Source organism: Odocoileus virginianus, chromosome 23, assembly GCF_023699985.2.
Source record: "Odocoileus virginianus isolate 20LAN1187 ecotype Illinois chromosome 23, Ovbor_1.2, whole genome shotgun sequence".
NCBI lineage: Eukaryota > Metazoa > Chordata > Mammalia > Artiodactyla > Cervidae > Odocoileus > Odocoileus virginianus.
The window spans coordinates 11,498,456-11,521,630 of record NC_069696.1 but is presented as its reverse complement, the minus strand read 5'-3'; the positions used below and the strand labels follow the sequence as shown (position 1 = coordinate 11,521,630).

Genomic DNA, 23,175 nt, shown 5'->3' with positions numbered 1-23,175 from the left:
TGAAGAAGCAGGAGCCAAGGAAACAGTGAACCTCCATTCGCCCTCTCCGACTCCCAGCATCGACAAGGCGCCCATGGAAGTGGGGGCACAGACTCCCCCGTTCGCCCCCAGGCACCAGCACTCACCAGCACTGGGGCGGAGGCAGCCCTTCATCATTCAGTATTCTCGACACTTCCCTCTTTCGTGTGACCCGCCTGGTCCCTGGGGACCCCCAGCTTGGGGATGTGGACACAGGCCTGGGGTCAGAGGAGCCCCGATGTTTGAGCCAGGGCTCACTGGGACAAGAAGAGGAGGGTGTTCTGGGCAGAGGGAACAGAAAGCCAAGAGTGGGTTCCAGATGGTGTGGCCTGGGTGGGGGTGGGGAGGCTAAGAGGGCTGGGTCCCTTGGGGGTGAAAGGAGTGGTGGAGGGTGGAGACCAGGAATGGTGTGATCCAGCTGCAGCATCGGGAGCAAAGGGAGATGTGAAGGGGAGAGACCAGGGCCTGCAAGGAGACCTGGAAGAAAAGGAAGACAGCTTCTCCATCCTTCTCTCCAACTTCCTGAAGCCTGGGAGGGGGCGGGGCGCCTGCGGAGGAGAGGCAGCCAGCAAGCCCGTTACCATGGAGATCAGGCTGCAGCTCCCCAGCTCCCCCGGGGAGAGAAGGGCCTCCCATCCACCCCAGGCAGGACAGCAGAGCCCGAAGGAGGCGGGTGGGGGGGTGGTCCCAGGGGAGGTGCAGAGCGCCCTCCCACCCCCCACCTCACTCAGAGTGCCAAGGTGAGAAACTGAGGCTGAGAACTGGGCTCCCTGTGAAGCCTGCACCACCCCCGCGCCCCGCCCCAGGGCAGACATGAGCCAAGGAGGGTCTGCCTGGTGTTGCGGTGCTCCTGGAACGCATGTGGTCCAGGGCTGGGGATGCACGTGGGGGACACACGCCCCAGCCCACAGGAGGCTTACAGCGCAAGGCACGTGTGTGTGCTCACACACACTCATGGGGGTGTGTGACCCCCATGGACCGGAGCCTGCCAGGCTCCTCTGTCCATGCGATTCTCCAGGCCAGAATCCTGGAGTGGGTTGCCATTTCCTCTCCCAGGGGAGCCTCCTGACCCAGGGATCGAACCTGCATCTCCAACATCAGCAGGCGGATCCTTTACCACTGGGCCAACCAGGAAGTCCATGACTCAAGGAGCCATGTGCCAAAGGCAAGAGGGCAGGGCCAAGCGGGGGTCCCTGACTGTCCAGGTTCCCCCCATGCCTGTCAGGCACGGAGCAAAGTGTTCCCAGCAAAGAGATGAGTAAAGAGATAATGGAGGGGCGAGGGGGCCAGAGAACAGGCGGTGATTTGGGCAGGGGTGTCAAGGAGGGCCTCCCTGGAGGAGGTGAGCCACCGGGTAATCTAGAGGGGGAGCATTTCAGGCCGAGGGTACTGTGCGTATAAGAGCTGGAAGGGGAGTGTGGGGTGGGGGGCTACTGAAGGTGCACAGGGGGGCCAGGAGGCCAGAGCGGAGAAGAGGGGGTGTCCAAAGGGGGATCCAATGGGGCCTGGGAAGCCCCTGCAAGGCTTTAGCTTTTGGCAAGCTGGGGGTGAGCAGAGGGAGGGGTTAAGGCGTCCAGAGGAGCCAACTCGAGGGGCCAGTGGGGGGAGGTGATGGGGTCTTGGGGCCACGGGGTCCGAGGGCTCCCGCAGGAGACAGGCTGGCAGAAGCTGCCACGCGTCAGGGTAACCAGGAGACCCAGGGACCTGCGTCAGCAGGAGCAGAGCTGGGGGCGGGCGAGTCGCCTGTCACCCACTAATGGCCTGTTTGTATTTCAGGAGCATGGGCGGCCCCAGACGTAACGAGGGCGATGACTCCAGGCTCTTCAGCCTCTTGGGTGCCCACCCCCCACCACGCTCAGCCATCCGCGGGGACTCTCAGCCGCCATCCAGTCCACCAGACCCCCAAGCGCCCCTCATCAGGGCTGCCAGGGCCTTTCTGGCTGAGCGTCTAGCCCCTTCTAGCGTGGGAGGCTGCACACAGACCCCAGCGGAACTGATTCCCCCTGAAGCCCCCCAGCTAGTCCAGTCCCACTAGTCCTGTCCCCACACAGAGGTGAAAACACACAGGAAGCCAAGGCAATGCTTAAAGATGCTCGGAGGGCCCCACCTGGGTCACCTCTGTCCTCGACAAGCCCACCGGCTCTGATCCCCTCCTGCCGAAGGGACAGGGAGGGGACAGCAGGGTGCCCTGCGCCCACCTCTCTGCACTCCCGGGGCAGGGCCAGGCGCCCCCACACCGGCTCTGGAGCTGCACGTCCCAGCCTATTCTGCAGCCTCAGCAACTGAGCACAGGAGGATTCCTTTTCACTCCCTTTTTATTTAATGTTTTTTAATAATAAAGACATTAAAAAGAACTCCACTGCTACTTAAAAAAAAGTGAAGACTGCATTTCCCCAGCACAGCTCCGGGACCACTTAAGGACACTTAAGGACATACAATCGCTGCATTTTCTCTGGTTCAAGACCTCTGGGAACTGAAGAGCCGCTCGTCCTCTCTGTGCCCGAGTGGCAGGGGTGACTCTGGTCCCCATAATCACCGTGAGGCCACAGAGGCCAAGCTCGGGGTGCCCCCAAGGTGCACCCCTCACCCTGAGGCCCCCACCCGCGGCTAGGGACCAGCTCCGGTGGCCAGCTCACAAGGCATGCGGGAAACTTCTGTTTGGTCTCTATTTTCCTCCTAACATCTACGCTCCCCTCTCTGCTCTCTGGAGAACACGGCATTTGGGGAGTGCTGAGGATTTCTTGATTTGAAATATCACCAAAGCGGGGAGCCTGGCTCCAGATGCCTCTGGCTGTGACTAAGAGCTGGGGGCTTCCCCTCCTGGAGGGCCGAAATGCTGCCATGAGCTGCCCTTGCACCTGCCACCCTTCCCCGAGATGAAGACGGGATGGTGGGGCTCTCAGGGGGCAGAGGACAGCTCTGTGGCAACAGCCACTGAAAATCAACAGAGAAAGAGCCCTGGGCCAAGCAGAGTGAACGTCTGTTATCTCACAAAATCCACCAGCAATCCCGAGGACCCATTTCACAGATGGGGAGCAGCGAGGTGAAGGAGGAGGCCAAAGGTCACGGGACCAGAGTCAAGGCTGCCTGACTCTAAGGTCTGCTAAGCCGGAGATTTTAAGGTGGAAAGCTATGTATGAAAGTACATCCCAGGACTTCCCTGGTGGTCCAGTGGCTAAGACTCTGCGCTCCCAACACAGGGGTCTCCGATTCCATCCCTGGTCAGAGACCTAGGTCCTACATGCTGCAACTAAGAGCTCAAATGCCGCAACTAAAGATTCCGCGGGCCGCAACTGAGATCCGGTGCAGCCCAATAAATTAAATAAATGATCCATTCGGTAAAACGTACATCCCATAAGGAACCTCTGAACCTCTGGCTAGCTAATGATGCTCTGTATTCACAGGGACATCCGCCCTCCCCCTTCTCCTGGTTCACCCCCACCCACCACACTTCTCTAATCCCCCGCCCAACCAGCTGAGAAGCAAACCACACGCCAAAACCCACCCTGGGCCCTGCGGCCTCTGAGAGACCATGTGAACCCTGGGGGTTCCCGGGGTGGCCCCACAGTGCCCGGCGACCTCAGACGCCCCATGCCCTCCCCAACCGCTCCCCCCCAAGTTACTTACCAAAGCGGCCCATCATCATCCTGCAAACAAGAGCAGAGAGACGCGTCAGAGGGTCCTCAGAGTTGAGTGAGCAGCGTGGCGGAAGGTGGCGCGGGTGCCCCGCAGGCCCCCAGCTGGCCAGTCGGAGTTATAAAAATGTAAGTCCCACTTGGATAAGTTCTCTCCCGCTCTAATTACAAACAGGAGGTGCTTATGTGGATTCTAAATGTTTGCACAGGACGGGCAGCAAATAGACATCTCTAAGCCATCCTTTTAATGCCATTTGGGCGGGTGGTGGGGAACGGGCATTTAATCGAGGGAGTAGTTAACACGGAGAACAATTCAACAGAAAACGGGTCTTCTGGCACCTTGAGCTTAAACTTTAAAATAAAACGATTACAGTCCATCAGGTGCTTGGTCGTGTCCGACTCTGTGACCCCGTGGCCGGCAGCCCACCAGGCTCCTCCGTCCCTGGGATTCTCCAGGCAAGAGTGCTGGAGTGGGTTGCCATTTCCTTCTCCAGGGGCTCTTCCCGACCGTGGGATCAAACCCACGTCTCCTGCACTGCAGGCAGATTATTTACCACTTGAACCATCAGGGAAGCCTTGAGTTTAATCTTTAAAACACAAGGGTGCAGACTACCCTGAGGTCACATTCTGGGGAGTGAGGACAACACATTTCCGGGGAAGCAGGAAACTAAAGGGTCCTGGAGAAACACAGGCTGGGCCCTGACTCAGGGTGAGAGCTGAAGCCATGAAGGACGGGTGGCTGGGTCCTCCAGGAGGATCTGAGAGCACAAACGCACAGGTGCTTTCTGTGCACCAGCTTCCTGAGAGGCAGCGAGACCTCGGCTTCACCCCCAAACCCCTCTAGACTCAAGTCCTTTCCACCTTATTTAACAAGTAGTCTCTAGAGCACCTACTATGCACAGGCCATAGAGATATGGAAATAAACACCCCGTGGCCCTGCCGCAGGACCCCTGATGGTGAGAGAGACTCCTAAGCCCACATTTCTACACAGCCCACACACACCAGAAATGAGACATACAGGAGATGCTACGGGAAGCAAAAGGAAGCTAGCCACTCCTGCTTGGCAAACAGGGAGGGCTTCCTGGAGGAGGCAACCCACAGGACAGAGAAAACCTGGAGTCTGGGAGACCAGGCAGGAGGCTGGGCAGCCTCTGCTGGAAGCCTCTCTCTACCTTGACTTCGGGGCACCCCTCCCCCCCCACCACACTGCCTGAAATTCCCTGAGGGCCACACTGTACTTCCCACAAGGCCCCTGGGCTGGATTTCACATTTCTACAGACACGATCTTTCTTGCCAGCTAGACCGCCACCCATGGAGGAGGGAAAGCGCATCCCCTTAGCCTCTGGGCACCACCGCAGGCCCTGTGGGTGCTGGTGACCGGTGTCAATCGTTGGGGCCACTCCCCCAGGGGCCGGCTCTGGAGACAAAGCTCCCACTGCCCCCTGCTGCCCTTTCAGGGATCCCTCGCCCGCTTCGAGACCAGGGAAGACGGACACAGCGTCTTCCCATCACTGCAGGCAAGTAAAAGTTAAGGATTTTGAAAGAGGAAATGGGGGAGATGTGTTTAGACTGATCGGGAGCACCTGTGGTCCTCACTGATTCATCCATCTATCTTAGCTCCGTCAGAGGGAGGGCGCCCCCCGCCATCAATAGGCCTGGCTGCTCCCGGCCCCTTCAATGGGCCATCTGCCTCCTGCCCTCCCATCCAGGGGGACCCGGGACTCGCTGTGACCCACAGAAGACAGGGACACAGCATGCAGGGGGCCAGAGGCCTGCAGTTGCTCTGTCATGCCCCGGGGACCCTGAGGACACCCGGGAGGAAGCCAGCTCCATGAAAGTGAAAGACACGGGGAGGGACAGAGGACTCCACCGGCCAGCGCCAACCACCAAACTGTCAGCAAACAAAGTGACAGTTGATTTAAGCCCCGAGGTTTGGGGAGGTTATTTACACAATGATGGATAACCAAGACGCTAGCCGGCTCCTGACTACCCACCCCCAAGCTGCCCTTCTTCTGCTCCCGAAGGGGCCAAGCTGGCTGCGTGACACCCCTCCCCAGGCCAGGCTCAGCACCGCGTCCCCGTCCCCCCTCCCCTCCCGGGGGCCATGAACAGCTGTGCACACACGTCAGGAAACACCCGTCTCTCCCGTCCACCTGACGGCTCCCACGCCGGGAGTGGCTTCCTGTGTCGGCCTGATTTCTGAAAGACCATCCATGAATTCATGACACAGTAATTAATCACTCCCTGAACTGAGCAGGTGGGTGAGCTGAGACGATCAATTTTTAATGTCCTGTTTCATCGGAAACAGCTTTAGTAGGGAGGCACAGAGGCAGTGCATTTTAAAGGATCTTCGGAGGGTGTCCTAAGGCCTCTTACAAACCACACGCAAAATAGATCCATTTGATTTGCTATTTTCAATAGATTTGAAGCTTTTCAGACTTCTTAAAAACTGCCCTCCAGCCTTCTCGAAAAGGCCAGAGATGGCTCAAGACTTTCTCAAAGGAAGTTCTAGTTTAGATGCGTGACTCCCTCCCTCCAATGGAGCTAAGACAGATGGATGAATCAATTAGGACCACGGGTCCCTGGACCAGTCTAAACACCTCTGCCCCATTCCCTCTCTCAACATTCTTAAAGTTCACCCTCCAAAATAAGGAGTAACAGTCCACATCTTTGGAGAATAACTTACTTCAAAACATTAAAAATTTGGATGTCATTAGCATGCCTAACTGCAAGGAAGTTCACTGTTATAAATTTCCCCTCATTTTTACAAGAGATTTTGAATGTGATCAATTATGTTTTTCTTTATTATTCCCTGTCTCATTCCAGAAAAGATTTCCAGCAGTGTAAAGAAGTTTTAATTCATATGCCACAGGTATTGACTCATTTTTCTATTTAGGGAGAAAACAAAAGATATGGGATTTCTCATTTAAACACCAAGCCAAACTGCTGTGTCGCCCTTCTTCAGCAAGACAAACAAACAAACAAAAAAGAAAACAACAAAAATCAAAACCAAAAACATCGAAGAAAGTGCATGGAAGATGGAAAGCTAGGGTGGACACTTGGAGAAAAGTCCATCCCAGGGTCAAGGGTCACATAGAGGAAAATGGCCCCTACATGTCTGAGGGTCCCCAGCTGGAGCAGGGCCTGGGGGCGGGGTCCACTTACTCGGTGGTCGTCGTCAGCTCCTCAGTGACGTGGCTGGAGTGCAGCAGGCCTTCCCGTTTCTGAAAACCCCAAAATGGACAAGCAGATCAACACGCGGGCAGGCAGGCAGAGCAGGAGGACATCACCTGCGGGGCAGCCACGCCTGGGGGTGGACCGCAGGCGGCCACAGGGGTGGCCCTTTGGTGGCTGGAACCTGCTCCCCATTACCCTCCCCAAACCCTCTGCTCTCCACACTGTTCTTAACGCAGCTGCGGGGGGGTCTCAGGAGAGTCACCCCAGCTCCCAAAGGACGCCCTGCAGCTGGGGAGACAGGCAGCATGAAGGAATATGCATGACATGAGGGAGGCACCAGATTAAATAACAGACGTGCACTGGGCTGAACAGGGTCGCCCAGGAGCCGTGTCCATTCAGAGCCTCCAAGCGTCCCCTCATTTGGAAACAGGGTCTCCGCAGATGTAATGAGTTAAGATGAGACCATGACGGACTAGGGTGAGTCCTGGCTGAAGACTGGAGTCCTTATGAGAAGAGAAGAGAGAGACACAGGGGGAAGGGGCCACGTGAGGCAGAGGCAGAGACCGGAGGTGCATGTCCACACCCCAAGGAAAGCCAAGGGCGCCGGCAGGTGCTGGAAAAGGGAAGGAAGGGACCCTCCTTCAGAGGGACCCAGTCGACGCCCCGATCTGGACTTCGGGACTCTGTTATGTGAGAGAACAAATGTCTGCTTTTTTCAGCCACTGCTTGGAGGGATTTTGTGCCAGCAGCCCCAAGACAAGAGCATGGTGTGTGATACACCTGTCCTGGAGCCTGGCAGGTGCAGAGAGGCGACGATGGTGGTGGAGGGGGAGCCTGTGCATCCCCTCCTTAGGGGAGAGCTCAGAAGTCTAACCCAACCCCACAGTGAGGCCCTACTTGAACCCCTCCATGGACAGGGAGCTCGCCTCCTGCTAGACACTTCTCGAGATCCAAGCTCCACGGGCTTTCCTGAGCTCAGCCTCCAGGGAACTCTCACCACTGGATCTAGTGAATGGAGAGTAACCAGCATTGGACAGCTGTCAGCTTTCCCAAGGCTTCACCCTGGCTGATTCTCAGGAGCGCCCATGGGGGCTGGGGGTGGGGGTGTGTGACTCAGAGACATGTTATCCACTTACTCACACATCAAAGGTGCATCAGGCTCCCATCAGACTCTGGACCCAGAGCTGGGTATAAGTCAGACAGACTGAATGTTTTGAAGTCTATGGTAAAGACTCTTGAGAATCCCTTGGACTACAAGGAGATCCAACCAGTCAATCCTAAAGGAAATCAGTCCTGACTATTCTGATGGACTGGTGCTGAAGCTGAAGCTCCAATACTTTGGCCACCTGATGCGAAGAGCTGACTCATTGGAAAAGAGTCTGATGCTGGAAAAGACTGAAGGCGGGAGAAGGGGACAACAGAGGATGAGAAGATTGGATGGCATCACCGACTCGATGGATGAAAGTTCGAGCAACCTCCAGGATATAGTGAAGGGAAGCATGGCGTGCTGCAGTCTATGGGGTTGGGAAGAGTTGGACAGGACTCAGCAACTAAACAATAACAACACAGTAGAATCTCAATTTTATGGGGAAAGCGCTGCAGCTCAGGAAAACCAAGTGACCTTCCAAGGCCACGTTGCCAGGTGCAAACACAGCCTTCCCTCACTCCTTCCCGCCATGAACTGCCACGCTTCTCGCATCTCCCCATATGGACTGGATAATCGGACACGCAGGGAACAGGCCAGGGGCAGCTCTAAGGCCTGAGGCTGGCCAGTCCCCAGGGCCTCCCCTCCTGCTTCATTTCTCTCTGGCCGTGGCCCAGAGAATCCTCCTGTGACCTTGGTCAAGGAAGAAAGTGCCAGTGAGTGCCTGCCTGGGCCAGTAAAACATTCTGCAAACCCCAAAGATTTTCTTGGACCGAAGCGTGGGCCTGAAAGGAAATATCCTGGTTACTGAGCTGCAGAGAGTTCATGGAGCCCGGAGTCTGACGTACATGGGCTTGGGAACGACGTTCTCATGTGTCCTTGGGAAGCCTTTCCCAGCTGACCGCCCCAGGAGAGCATCCAGGATGAGGGGAACAGGCACAGTCCCTGTCCATCACCACCTCTGGCCGCAAACGTTCCCCTTTGGAAGCAGATGCGGCAGAACAGCAGGTAAGCCCCGCCTGGGGCCCCAGGGGGCATGCTTGCCCATCAGGTCTGGGCCGGGCTGTGGGGGTGGTGGAGGGGTCAGATGGCTTCGAAAAACATAGGATCAGCCAGAGCCTCGCAGACCGCAAAGACCGTGGGACTGATAGGTTTTAAAAACCAGAAGGGAGTGTGGCGCTGGACATCTCCATGAGAGACATCAGGTCCCAAGCGTAACCTCAGTGCGCTGGCAGAAGCAGCCGACCCTTGTCGACCCTAGCCTGCTCTCCTCCTCCAGTGTCCCCCACATCAGGGCGACGGCCCAGGACACATGTGCTTAATACATGTTTGCTGGACGAGACTGCACACGCAAAGCCAAGGCAGGGTCTATGCCCTTGAATTCAGAGGAAACCGACATGGAAGGTCCAACTCCAATCAGGCGCACCCTGGCGCCCTGTTACATTTTTTCAAATGAAGCAAGCGAAATGACCCTCAAAAAGAGAAGACGGGGGATGATGGATGTAATTGGCAGCGAACGCAAGAGGCTTTGATTGGGGTACCAGAGTATCTATTTCATTCCTCTGGTCTCAGCCCTCTCCACTGAGTAATAAGCTCATTCAAGAGGCCTGAATTCCAGCTACTTGGCTTTGCACAGAAATGAATGCTCTTTTCAAAAATGTGGAAATTAAACCTCCACGCACTCAAGCCTTTGAATCAGCCTCTCTTGAAATCAATGCCATTGTTCCTGCTCCATCATTTACCTTGAAGCCAGGGCAAGCCATGCATTTTGTCAAGAGGGAAAAAAAAATAGAAGGTAGCCTCTTAAGGGAAAAAGAACAAAAAGCAGGCAAACCAGAGAGGAATGAGAAGGAGTGAGTCTCGGAGCCTCCGAGAAGGAGCTGCGGGCAAGCGGACTGCCAGGCTGACAATACTCACCCGCACGACCACCACTTGCACGGAGACATGTTCCGGGAGGTGAATCGGGGCCCGGAAGTGCATGGCCAAGGCCACGAGGAGGTGGAGGATAGCCACTAGATTCTTCCCGTGGATCGCTGGCCGGGGAGGCAAGAAGTGAACTGTTTTAGATCGTAAGACAGGAACCCCAAGCCCACGTCCCAAAGGCAGTGAAACCAACCCCGAAGGGCCTGCTGCAAAGCACAGGGAACTATACTCAATATTTTGCAATAACCTCTAAGGAAAAAAGGAGGCTTCCCAGATGGCTCAGTGGGTAAAGAATCCGCTTGCAAAGCAGGAGACTCAAGGGACGAGAGTCCGATTCCTGGGTCGGGAAGATCCCCTGGAGGGCGGTATGGCAACCCACTCCACTATTCTTGCCTGGAGAATCCCATGGACAGAGGGGCCTGGAGAGGGGGCTACAGTTCACGGGGAGGCAAAGAGTCGCACACGACTAAAGTATCTGAGCCCAATAAGAAAAACGAATCTGAAAAAACGTGTACGTGTAACTGAATCACTCTGCCGAACACCTGAAACTAACGCAACACTGGAAATCAACTATACTTCAATTTTTAAAAAGGAAAAGGGGAGAGAAGGCAATGAAGATGCTGAATGCAAATGAGAGCTCAGGAAAACCACGGGCGGAACCACAGGCCACGGAAACATGGAGAGAGCTGAGAAGCATCCTGTGTGAATTTGGTCCGTGCAGTTCTGGCTTCTCATTTTTTCTTCCCTGTTGGCCTCAGGTGACTTACACAACTGCGTTCAAAGGCGTGCTGTTCGTAGAAGGAGCGAACCGGTGGTGGGGAAGGAGAGCGCATGAGCAGGAACTTACAGCGGGCACAGGAGACGGGAGAGGTTCCGGAAAAGCAGGTCACCTGGCCGCTGACCCACCCACAGCCACGCGCATTCTTATCTGGGCACTTAACGGTCCTTCCTCTATGCCACCGAGCGTCTCCAACAGGGAACACCAAGCACCGCAAACGTAGCTTGGGGGTGTCGGACGTTGACTCCCGCCCTGCCTGGGGCCCTGGCTGCCAACCCAGCCCCACCAGCTCTTGTGCAGGATGTGGGCCAAGGCATGGTTATCACCTGCCCTGTGCCAGGCTTCTCTGATTCCCTCTCCCCAGCCTCACAACCCAGGAGGCGGGTCTGTCCTGGGTCTCCATGCCAAGAAGCCAGGGGAATCGGACGGCAGTCTTGGTCTCACCCAAGCGCAGGGACCCCAGGGCGCCCTGGCCACCCCACCCTGGGGGTGAGGCTGGGCAGTGGGCAGCTGGGTCGAGCCCTTTCCAGCCTCTCATGGTCAATGCTCCATTTCTCCGGGTTTATGTTCCAGCCCGAAATACTATGATGTATGTATTCTTAAAGCCAACACGCTCAGTGACATACTCTGGGGACCAGACTGAACCCCATCTCGAGGTCTTGCCCCGGCGAGTCACCAGTAACACAGCTCACTGGGTGTTGGCGCCCCCAGTATGTGGGGTGGAAGAACCTCTCAGAGCTTCTTCTGTCTTATAACCCAAACCCCCGCCCTGGCTCTGGAAGTCTCCCTTGACCAACCAGAAACAACCCCTCTCCACTCTAAAGCCCGGGGACATCAGCAGGTGTGACTTCACCCCTTACCGATGGGCCCCCGGGACCATCGCCTTGCTCCACTCCTGGCCGCCTCTCTCAGACCCGTACGGTGACCCGGCCAGACCCGCAGATGAATGACTAGGCAGGCAGCTCGACGGCCAGGCCCCCAGCTCCCCCCTGGACCCGCCAGCCGCTTACAGTCCACACTCCACTGGGGCGGCCGGCTGTGGGGCCGCAGCAGCTCCTGCACCGCCTCTAGCACTGTCTGCAGCTTCTGCTTCTGTCCGACCTCCGACTGCGTCACCTCGGCCACGTTCAGCTTGCAGTCTGCCAGCTTTTCTGCAACGAGAAGGATGAGGACAGTGTCAGGAAAAGCTGGAGGGACTCAGGGCCACCTGGTCAACCGGCTGCGATGAGGTCTCCCCACCCCCGGCATGGTCGAGTGGATCGGATCACCCCCAGCCTTGGGGCCCGCCAGGATGCTGTGCCGTGGAACAGCATGGAACTTGCTGTGCCGTGGAACTCTGAACTTGCAAGTCACCCCTGTTCCTTAGAAAACCACACCAGCAGGAAAAGGAGGGGTGCGGAGGTCAAGGATTCAAGTGTGGGTGTCCCACCTGGGAACATTTTACGCCCAGAGAATTGACAGGATGATTCAGGGTGCGGCTGGGGAGGTGAGGAGGGGACGGGACTGGAGGTGAGGAGGCTGGGCCAGCGGGCTCCCAGGGGGAGGAGGACTTAGATGAGAAAACAGGAAGGCCTCAGATGTGGCCCCTGCCTCCTTGCACCTTGCACACCCCCCTTCTTCTTTCTCTAGCGCTTGGACCCCACGGCGAGAAGGGTTATGTGACATTCAGTTCCCTGAGACTCTTTTCTCACCAAGAGGGAGCAGGAAGCATCAGGAGGAGCCGGCCAGCCTGGTCACGTCTGCTCCAGACTCATTTACGGAGACTAAGCCTTGGGCTTCCCCGGTGGCTCAGCTGGTTAAGAATCTGCCCGCAATGCAGGAGACCTGGGTTCGATGCCTGCGTTGGGAAGATCCCCTGGAGAAGGGAAAGGCTCCCCACTCCAGTATTCTGGCCTGGAGAATTCCATGGAATGTATAGTCCATGGGGTCACAAAGAGTCGGACACGACTGAGCGACTTTCACTTTCACTAAGCCTCAGCCTTCGAGCCTTCATTCCCTTCCCAGGCAGGGCCAGAGGGACCCCTCATTGCACTCTTGTTGAGGGGCAGGCTAGGAGGGCTCCCCAGGCTTCCTGCCTGTTCACTCATTCCCAGACTCGGGGGTTCCCCGATAGGTCTCCTCTGCAAAGCAACAGACAGGACGTCACAGGACATAATGAGATCAGGAACGCGGACAGTGATGAGAAAGTGCTGGGCAGAGAGCCGGACGTGCTGCGAGCCTCAGGCACGGAGGTGCCGGAGGCGGTGGCCCTGATGGGAGGGAGGTGCAAAGGCCGTCGCGTCCAGGCCAGGCACAGGCAGGCCTTCTGTTTGGCGAGCGGTCCCCAGCAAGGATCGTTTAAGGCGTCTTCTCCAGAGGCCCCTGCTACTTCAACACGGTCTCCCCACATCCTCCCCTCTCTCAACCAGCACAAGAAGAAGCAGTTTAAAAGCCCCCTTTTAGGGGGGACCCTATGATGACACAGCAATACCTGCAGGAATGAAGGACACACCTTCATTCATTCATTCACTTATAGAACAGTTACTGAGCACCGTAACTGACGTCCAGGCGCCGTCCTAGGGCCGGAGGCAGCACAGACCAGAGAGGACTCTAATGGGGGGGGGGGGGGGGCGGGTCACGGGGCGGTCAGCCACACCTGAAGGGCATCGGCTCGTGTAGGGTAGGCTGTGACAGAGGCAAAACAAGGCAGCTCAACAGAGGACGGAGGTGATTCCCGTTTACGCGTTTTCTTCCCCCCCCCATCTCTATCTAATAGGTCTGAGCTGAATAACCCACAGCTGTCTGTCCACATGCGTGCTCACTTGCTCTGTCGTGTCCGACTCTCTGTGACCCCCATGGACTCCGCCAGGCTGTAGCCCGCCAGGGTCTTCTGTCCACGGGATTTTCCCAGCAAGAATACTGGAGTGGGTTGCCGTTTCCTCCTCCAAGCTGTTCATATGAGCCCCCCAGCCCCGCTGAAAATACAAAGAATGTCCCCAGGTGCTCAACAGCCAGGGACAGGACGGAACAGAGGCCCCTGGGGAAGGAAGCAGGGCTGTAGAGAGCCAGGTGGTCAGAGACCCTCGCCCACTGGGGAGAGACGGGGAGCCAGGCACGTCCCTGAGGTCCCTTCCAGCCAAACCTGCAGAAGGAACGTCCCGGGGGAGGAGAGGCCATTGAAGGACAAGGGGAGGGAAGGGCAGGAGCCTGCTAGAGCTGCCGTCACAAGGCACTGCGGGATGAGTGTCTTAAACATGGAAATTACTTCCACGCCGTCCCGGAGGCTAGAAGTCCAAGATCGAGGTGTCAGCAGAGTCAGACTCCTCTGAGGCTTCTCAAGGATCTCGGCTTGCCGACATCCTCACGTGGCCTTCCCTCTGTGCGTGTCTGCATCCTCATCTCCTCTTCTTAAAAGGACACCAGTCTGAAGGGTTTAGGGCCCACCCCAGTGACCTCATTTTAACTACAAAGATGCTGTCTCCAAATACAGTCCCATTCTGAGGTCTTATGACTTCACGGGGGACACAGCTCAGTCGATAACAGAAAACAAGGCGATCAGTCGAGCCTGATGCTGCCTGCAGCCATGTCTCAGGAAACGCCCCCAGGTGGGAGAGAAGAGGTCCGTGGCTGCCCATATCACCCGCATCCATCTGCCCACTGATGGGGCTTGCAGGAGAGGCTCAGGCTTTGGCACAGCCAGGACCCCTCTCTCCCGAGCCTGGGAAGAGGCAGAGGAAGACGGGGCGGACCCTCCAGGGGGCAGGAAAACATGGTGAATATGTGGCTCTGAATACTTATTACAGGAGGAGGCGCCTGCCTTTTCTCCAGGAGAAGGGAGAGCCTGAGTCCGAGCAGGACGGCAGCCAGCCCGGGGGCCCCCCTCCCTGCCCACAGGTGGTCCCCGGACAACACTGCCCATCAGGAATGCCACACCCCGGGAACCTGCCCTGGCAGACGGTCTGGCAGCTGCTCCCGGGATCCACTCTTGGGGAGAGGGACGCGTCGGGCCGAGTGGTGACCGCAGCTGGTCAAACCCACGGTCTGCTCTCTGTCCTCAGCCCCCTCCTCCTCCTCTATCCCTCCCCCTGGTTCCTCCTCCCTCCTGGCTGGAGCCTTCAGAATCCTGTCCTGGGCCCTCCTCTGACCCCTGACCATGCCCCACCGAGGCCCTGTCCCCAGACCTCTTCTCTCTACAGAGTGAGTGAAAGTCGCTCAATCGTCTCCCACTCTTTGTGACCCCATGGGTTATACAGTCCATGGAATTCTCCAGGTCAGAATACAGGAGTGGGTAGCCTTTCCCTTCTCCAGGGGATCTTCCCAAGCCAGGGATCGAACCCAGGTCTCTCACATTGCAGGCGGCTTCTTTACCAAGCCCAGAAATCAGGTTTTGGCCTTGACATTCAGCCCATGTCAAGTTTCAGCTTTCTGTCTTTGGAAAGCAAGGAGCTCAGTACCTCCATCAGTGTCGCTGCTGGCAGCCCGGGGCCCCAGGGTCATGTGAGCTCGTTGGTTACTACAGAACCTCATCAGTGCGACAGCATCATTAACACGACCCGGCAAGACCTTGTGAAGTTCCGTTAGTATCTGGATAGTCTCCTCCATTGTTCTCTTCTTCAAACAAAGTGGGATGTCAAACCACTTGACACATAAGAGATTTTAGAACTACCTTATCAAGGAGTACTTATGCAAGACAGTCAGACAGGATGGAACTGCAGCTACTTCGGAATAAAAAGGCTGCCGGAGCCAATGCCGACCTCTTGTCATACATTACAGATGACAAAATGGACGTAGCAGGACTCACGGACAACCACAGCCACTTTGGAGCAAGTCCTGCATTTGCTGAGACCAACTGCAGAGGGGACCCAAGGGGTGTGCCTTGAGCAGATGAGGACTTCTTACAGGTTACCTGCTCTCAGATGCAGCTGTGGCCCTACTCCAGGGAGGGTGCTGGCATCCTTTACCGGCATCTACGGCTGAGATGCAGAGGCACCTTGAGAGCCAGACTCCCAGGATCACATCACTAGATCTAAGGCTTAGGGACACAATTTTTTCAAGTGGCTGGGTGAGTGAAGCCATGGCTGCATGCAAAAAGAATCAGAAATAAAAGAGTGAGTAAGCACCACACTTTTATGTTTGCTTCTGAAAAGATTAGAAAGTATCTCCTTTTGGCAGTGAATAAAGCAGCGGTTCAAAGAACTATTTCAATAAAGCAGCAGCATCACCAAGTCTTCCACCAATAAAGCAGCAGCCAAGTCTTCAAGTCCAGGAGTCGGGGGGAAGCTAGGGCTTTACATAGAGAAGGGAAGAAGGAAGCTGATGACCCCGGGCAGCTTCACCACCAGTACGATCCTTGTGCAGTCAGCCCAAGACCCACGCCCTCCTCCGTCCTTCTCTGCTGAAAGTAACCGTCTATCATCACAAGTGTCCATTTCAACAGCCTGGAGAGCAATCTAGAACCCGACAGCCCCGAGAACCGCTGTACCGACGATACAATATGAAACAACAAAGCTCCAACCAACATTTCTAATAATCAAAGTGTGACACTGACTAAACAATCTTGACAACATTTCAGATGTGCTCTTACACCAAAGAAGTTCATTCTAAGATGTAGGCTCTCTGCTTAGCCAAACAGAGGTTAAATTCTTGGTGCGGGGTGTTCAGCCAAACACTGAATTTGGACACTCCCTGTGGGTGGGGCCACCCGGTCCCACAATATCAACCATCTCTGCCCTGCCCACCTCCAGCCTCTCCCCACAGCTGGCCTGGGCAGGATGGGCATCTCAGCCAGGGCAGAGGGCACACTGGCCTCCCTATCCCCGCTCCCTTCACTACTCCGGAGGCCCTTCTCATTCACTGGTTGCTCAGGCCACAATCCTGGCCATCAGCTTCTTGCCTCTGGCAGCTTTAACCTCCAAAATATCCTCCGCTTTCATCCCACACCGAGCCACCCCATCCAATGCCCAGGGAGCTGTGACGGCGCTCCGACTGACGCCCCCCATCTCCCCCTCCTGACCCTGCTCCCTGCTGTTCTGCACCCAGAAGCCCAAGCGACCTTTTAAAGCACAAACTCCGATCTCATCACGGCCCTGCTCACATCCTCCGGCGGCTTCCTGCCATGTGTGATAAAAGCCTCTGTTCCCCAGGGCACGTGGTCTGTCCACTGCCGCCTCCTGCAGCCTCCTTCCGCTGCTCTTTAAACACTACAAACTCCTCCTCTCTTCAGAGTCGCGGCCTGGAAGTTTCTTTCCTTGCCAACTGGTGCAGAAGTCGGCTGGGATGTCAGCCCCCCTGGGGGCTGCCCCTGACCGCCCAGTCCCTCCAGCCCAGCCAGCTCTGCCCCCTGTAAAACTCCCCAATTCTCTCCACAGCACTGGGCTCTCTCTCTCTCTCTCTCTCCCCCTCTCTCTCTGCTGTGGCCACACTGTGCGGCCCGGGATCTTAGTTCCCAGACCAGGGATGGGACCCACACGCCCTGCATCGGAAACACGGAGCCCTAATGAGTGAACTTCCAGGGACGTCCCAGGCGTCCTCCTAGAGAATTTGTGTTTTAGGTTGAACCACCTCACAACAGTTCTCTCTCTTCCCTCTGGCAGAACGGGCATCGGTGGTGGGGCATGGGGACCTTCCTCTCTCATCACCACTGAGTCTCCACACCCGCCACCCTGTGGGTGAAAGGGTGTTCATTCAGCAAACGAAGGAACGACCAGAAAAAACACAGCTTCTCCTTCCTCACGTGCTTCCCAAGGACTAACCGAACAAGGACAACGTCACATCCTCAGAGCCGGGGACGTGACACAGTCCCTCCCCCTCCCGGGCTCCCCCCGAGATCACACCGTCTGTAAGTACTGCCGTGCCGAGTGCGCAAACCAGCCCGCGGGGACCGGGCTCGAGGAAGGACGCAGAGGCTGAGCCGAGCCCACAACCGGGGCAGCTGCAGAGGCTGCGTCCTGCGGGTCCGGGGTCAGCCCCTCCCCATCGGTCTGCTGTCCCTCCGCATCTCTCCCACCAAAGGCACCCCCTAAATCCCAGGTGCTGGACTCAGACCCCACCCCCGCCCCCAGCACATGCCTGCGGAGCAAAACGCGACCCCCACCCCAGTGCTGGCCCCCCTGGAAAGAGGGCCCCTTCAGCGGGTCTGCGGGGAGACCCCTGCGCAGGACGGCACGTGTCTGTGGGTCACTAAAGGGCAAGGAGTGTGAGCAGAGTGTGAGCAGGTCTGCACCCTCCAGGGCCGGGAGGGGCCGCCAGGAGACGAGTTACCCCAACGGGCAAGGGGACACGGAGTCCTCCAGGCCACCCTCACGGGGACCCGAGAGAGGGGACCTGGAGCCCAATCGAAGCTGAGGCCCAGGGGTTCGCCACTGGGAGCCGAGGGCTCAGGCCCCGATGTCGCCACATAGAGCGTGGCATGGCCCAGCTCCGGGGCCGCCCCCCCTGGGGACTCACCCAGCAGCTTCTGCAGCACCTGCCCGTCGTACAGGTCCTCCTCCAGCTGCTTCACGATGATCCTCTCCTCCACCAGCACGTCGTTGATCCAGTCGATGAGGACCTGTGGGAGAACAGGCATTACGGCCTCGCTCGCCGGTGCCTGGAGAACCAGGCGGTGACCAGAGCGCGTGCAGAGGGGGCGACGCCCCCAGGGCAGGGGCCGGGCGAGTCCCAGGGGAGAGGCAAGCTGCTCTCTGCACCTCCGCCCCCCGGACTGCCGGGGGTCTTGTGGGATTCACAGGGGCCGGGCGGAGCGGGGCACCCGGGGGAAACTGCCTGCCTCCTGGAGGGGGACTTCAGTGCGTGCGAAAACTCAGCCAGAGGAGATGATGGTGTTCACCACAACATGGGAGGCGAGGGGAGCAAATGAGGAAACATCAGTAACACAGCCCCCTCCACCCCCCGCCATGGCACAAGGCAGGACAGTGAGCAGTAAAATGTCCACACCCGTTCTGCCCTTAACATCCGCATCAAACGAGAACCTAAAGCTACACAGAGAAGGGGATCCCGAGTGGCCGCTACTTACGGCTCTGAGAACTGGCTCCCAGGGCCACACTACTTTTCTAAGGCTTTACGGAGATGGAATCCATGCTCCACACAACGCACCCTTCTAAACGTGCGATTCGGCGGTTGTCAGGAGACTCACAAAGTTGTACAACGGTCACATCACCCTCAGAAGGACAGTTTCATCCAAAGGAAACCTCGTACCATCAGCACTCATTCCTCATTCTGCACACCCCGACCTGCTCCTGCCAACCACAAAACTGTTCTCTCAAGGGTTTTGCCTGTTCTGGATGCTTCATGTGAATGGGAACCGCATCACATGTGATCTTTCATGTCGGGCTTCTCTCCCTCGCTGTTGCTGCTGCTAAGTCGCTTCAGTCGTGTCTGACTCTGTACGACCCCATGGACAGCAGCCCACCAGGCTCCTCCGTCCCTGGGCTTCTCCAGGCAAGAACACTGGAGTGGGTTGCCATTTCCTTCTTTCCCTTAGCACGATGTTTTCAAGGTTCACCCGCGTTGTGGCACATGCCAGGCGCTCGCTCCTTCTTACGGCTGAGTCACAGTCCGTTGCACAGAGAGACACACTTTCCGGATTCATTCACCAGGTGATGGAGATTCGGGTTGTTGCCCCTTTGGGCCTGGTGTCAGCTGAGCTACAATGAACACGGGCGTGCAAGCTTTACGTGGACACACGTGTTCATTTCTCTAGACCAGCCTTTTCTCAACAAGTTTGCCTTCAATTCAGCAAGTTTAATATATCATAAAAGAAGACAGTTTCAATTGTGAAGATATCTATGGAGACACAGGATTCTCACTGAACAGAATCTCATTTGGCCGACGCTGCTTAAGGCGCTTCTCAAAATGAAAGCAATGCCCTGAACAGATTTGATCAAAAATGTATGTAAACCGCAGCTTCCCTGTGGAGCAAAACCAATAAAACTGTCTAATTGGTCCCAATGACCTCCTGGAGATGGGCACTGATTGGTCCTCTCGGAGATAAACGAAAAGGACACAAATCCAGCCTAGACTGTCCTCTGTCACCCTCTGATACCATGCCACCTGCAAAACCGGCCACAAAGCAAATTTCTGTGGAGTATGTTCTATTTTCCCTCTAACTCGGAAATATTAAATCAGACACACAATCCCATGAATAGAAGTAAGTGTAAATTAAAGGGAGGACTGGAGGAAGAAAGAGGTGAGCAGGCCCGCGGCATCCTGGTTCTGCCGAAGCCACCCCAGCAGGGTGGGTGGGAGGCAGGTGGCCCCACGCTGCAGCCCTCCTCTGTCCGTCTTCTTCAGGGAGGGAGCATCAGCCTGGGAGCTGGACATCCCCGCCCAGCGGCCTTCTCTCCCAGCCTCCAGCATCCTTCTCCCATCAGGCAGCTCCCACCTCCTCTTTGACCACCTTCTCAGTGTCCTTGCGTATATGTGTGTGTGTGTGTGTGTTTGGGGGGGTCCCCATGACACCTTCAAAGGAAATCGCCCTGGACATCTCCTCTCCACTCTCCTCCGAGGCCGGTTCATGCCATTCCGTGAAGTCCAATGCCTCTCTCCTGGTCCCAGTAACCCCCTAACGGTCCAGCCCCATCTCTGCCCCATCCTCCTGCTAGCGTGTTTCATAAGCATCTCTGTCTGAACGTGCTGCCCATCCCCACCGACTCCCAAATCTCCTCCTTATCTGAGAAGCAAACAGGATACCGTCCTCCAGCTTCAGGAGCCTGGATTCCACCCTTTCATCCCTTCATCCCACTTCCTGACTGCATCCACTTCCCATCATCTCCTCTTCCACTGCCCTCATCAAACCACCTCCCCGGGCCATTGCCACAGCCCCGCCGGCCAAGCACGCTGCCTCCTCGCTGGTGCTCTTCAGACCCCCAAGCTCCTCTCTGCCCCGGGCTTTTGCACGTGCTAATCCTGGCAGCCTGAACACACCTCCTCCCGCCTCCATCACTGTCTGGCCACTCTCACTCATCCATCAGGTCTCAAGCTCCGTTATCATCCTCTGAGCTTCCCCCCACACCCCACCCAGGCCACATTCCCCAACAAGGCTCTCGCTGCACTCAAGGGCCTTTCCCCAAACCTGTTCACGTCTGCAGTGAGAACACAACTTCATTTGTGACTACCTGCCTGCTGGACTTGAAGCTCCGTGAGGGCAGAAACTGTGACCTCTCGTGTGTGGCTCTGCCTCCAGCACCCAGAGCTCACCACCTGGCATTGAGTTCACTGGTTAACTTACTGAGCACCTACGGTGTGCCGGGCTCTGGGAGTGAATAAGGTGAGGACTTTATCCTTGAGGATCTTACCTTCCAATCAGACATTAAAAGACAAACAAATGCACATGTCGAGTTATGATTGATGCTATGGAGAAAATTAAGTCAGAACAGTGTGCTAGTCATTCAGTTGTGAGTGAGTCTTTGCGACCCCACAGACTGTAGCCTGCCCGGCTCCTCTGTCCATGAACTTCTCCAGGCAAAAATACTGGAGTGGGTTGCTATTTCCTTCTCCAGGGGATCTTCCCGACCCAGGGATCGAACCCAGATCTCCCACACTGGGGGCAGATTCTTTACCCTCTAACCCACCAGGGAAGCATGGGTGGCACAGAGGTAAAGAGTCTACCTGCCAACGTAGGAGACTCGAGACACGTTCGATTCCTGGGTCAGGAAATGGCAACCCACCCCAATACTCTTGCCTAGAGAATTCCATGGACAGAGGAGCTGGCAAGGCTACAGCCCATGGGCTTGCGAAGGGTTGGAGGTACGCACACACACAAGTCAGGATACAGTGGAGAAGCCTAACAGGCACAGCTCGGCCAGGTGACCAAGCTCAACATTACAGGATCAGTCATGTTGTCACACATGTCCTGGTGGGATGAGATGAGGGAACTTCACCTCTGTGGTCTCCCGCCCCAAACCCATGACTCTGAGAAAAACATCAGACTAAACCTAATAGGAAGACACCCTCCAAAACCCCTGCCCAGCCCTCCTCAAAACCAACACGGTCATCCAAAACAACGCAAGTCTAAGAAACTGTCACTCCCAGAGGAGCTAAGGAGACAGAATGACTAACGGCATGTGGGATCCTAGATAGGACCAGAAAAAGTACATCTGCTAAACCCTAAGGAAACTGGAATAAACGGTGGGCATTAGTTACTAATGTATTCATGCTGGTTCATTAATATAACAAATGTACCATGTTGATGTAAGATGTTAATAACGGGGGTAAACTGGGTGTGGAAATACGGGGACTCTTGCACCATCTTTGCTATTTTTCTATAAATTGAAAGCGGTTCTAAAAATTTGTCTGTTGAAAAAATCAGGCAGAGTTTGGGGCTAGAGAGGGCAGACAGTGGCATCGCCGACTCAGTGGACGTGAGTGTGAGCAAACACCGAGAGACGAAGGACAGGGAGCCGGGCGTGCGGCAGTCCATGCGGTCGCAGAGAGTCGGACACGACTCTGCGGCTGAACAAGAGCAGCATCAGAGCCAAGCAGTCACATTAGACAAGCTCAAGGGCCGACACTGAGGACCTTTCTGTGCCAGGCCGTGGGGGCAAGGGAGGCTCAACTTGCCCCCTCCTCGCTCCGGGAGTGCAGGTCCAGCCGGGGGACAGAGAGAGACGAAGAGTGGGCATCATGAAGAAGTCTGACCTGAGGGGTCACAGGGCCCCAGGATCGGAGGCAGCAGCATTCACGGGCGGGATAGGAGATGGCTGCACAGAAAGTGGGCACCCGGGGTGGGGGGCAGGAGCAGGCAGGCCTGGTATGGGGGGTGGCGAGATCCCAGCCACAGAGGAGCAATCCTCTGTCGCAGCGTGGACCCAGCAGGGAAGTCAGGAGGGGCTGGAGCCCTCGGAGAGGCCGCCAAACATCCTCCACGCTGGGCCGGAGTCCCAGACAACCACAGCTTGGCCACGCTGCCGCGGACCAGGGGCACAATTCCAAACACCACGCTTTTCACCCCAAGACCCCGAGACCTGGCAGGTCACTGGCAGTGGCTCTCAGAGGCTGAATACCCAGCGTCCAGACCCCCAAACCCGACTCCCCCCACCACGGACCCAAGACTGTTACGTCTATGCATCCACGGGGCCTTTTCTGGCCACTTAATGAGATTTCATTGGTTTGTAATTTTCTTTGCAAAGTATATGATTTAAATTTAAGGCATAAAAGTAAGTGCAGGCCTAGGGATCCTAACCCCCGTTTTGGTCTTCGAAGCCCCCCTTCCGGCTTCACTCCGGTCAGGACTCCCCCCAGAGGTTCCCCCAGCTCCCTCAGCTCTCCCACCTTCCCACCTGCCAACCCTCTGCTTGAGCAGCTGTCCCTTCCTCCTGACCACCCTGCCCTTCCTGGGGCCCTTACAGCTGCCACGAGGGGCTGGCCCTTGACCCTCAGAGAGACTGGGAGCCCCCTGGGGCCAGGGACCCCCATCTGCTGTCTCACACCCCTGCCCCCCACAGCACCCAGCAAAGCCCGACAGATGCTATAAATACCAGCTGTGTGTGTGTGCCTGCTCAGTCACTCAGTTGTGTCTGACT

At 56.6% G+C, this 23,175-nt stretch overlaps 1 protein-coding gene across 3 annotated transcripts in view; it reads right to left on the bottom strand.

The window, feature by feature from the left end:
* Nucleotides 1-23,175, bottom strand: part of PARVB (parvin beta) — a 115,314-nt gene that overhangs the window by 20,963 nt on the left and 71,176 nt on the right. For all 3 annotated transcript variants that reach the window (XM_070453480.1, XM_070453482.1, XM_070453481.1), the window contains exons 4-8: nucleotides 18,101-18,203; nucleotides 11,686-11,826; nucleotides 9,892-10,007; nucleotides 6,819-6,877; nucleotides 3,646-3,665 (exon numbers count right to left, since the gene is read on the bottom strand). In XM_070453480.1, the coding sequence (XP_070309581.1) occupies nucleotides 3,646-3,665; nucleotides 6,819-6,877; nucleotides 9,892-10,007; nucleotides 11,686-11,826; nucleotides 18,101-18,203 (439 nt within the window). The remainder of the gene's footprint in view (nucleotides 1-3,645; nucleotides 3,666-6,818; nucleotides 6,878-9,891; nucleotides 10,008-11,685; nucleotides 11,827-18,100; nucleotides 18,204-23,175) is intronic.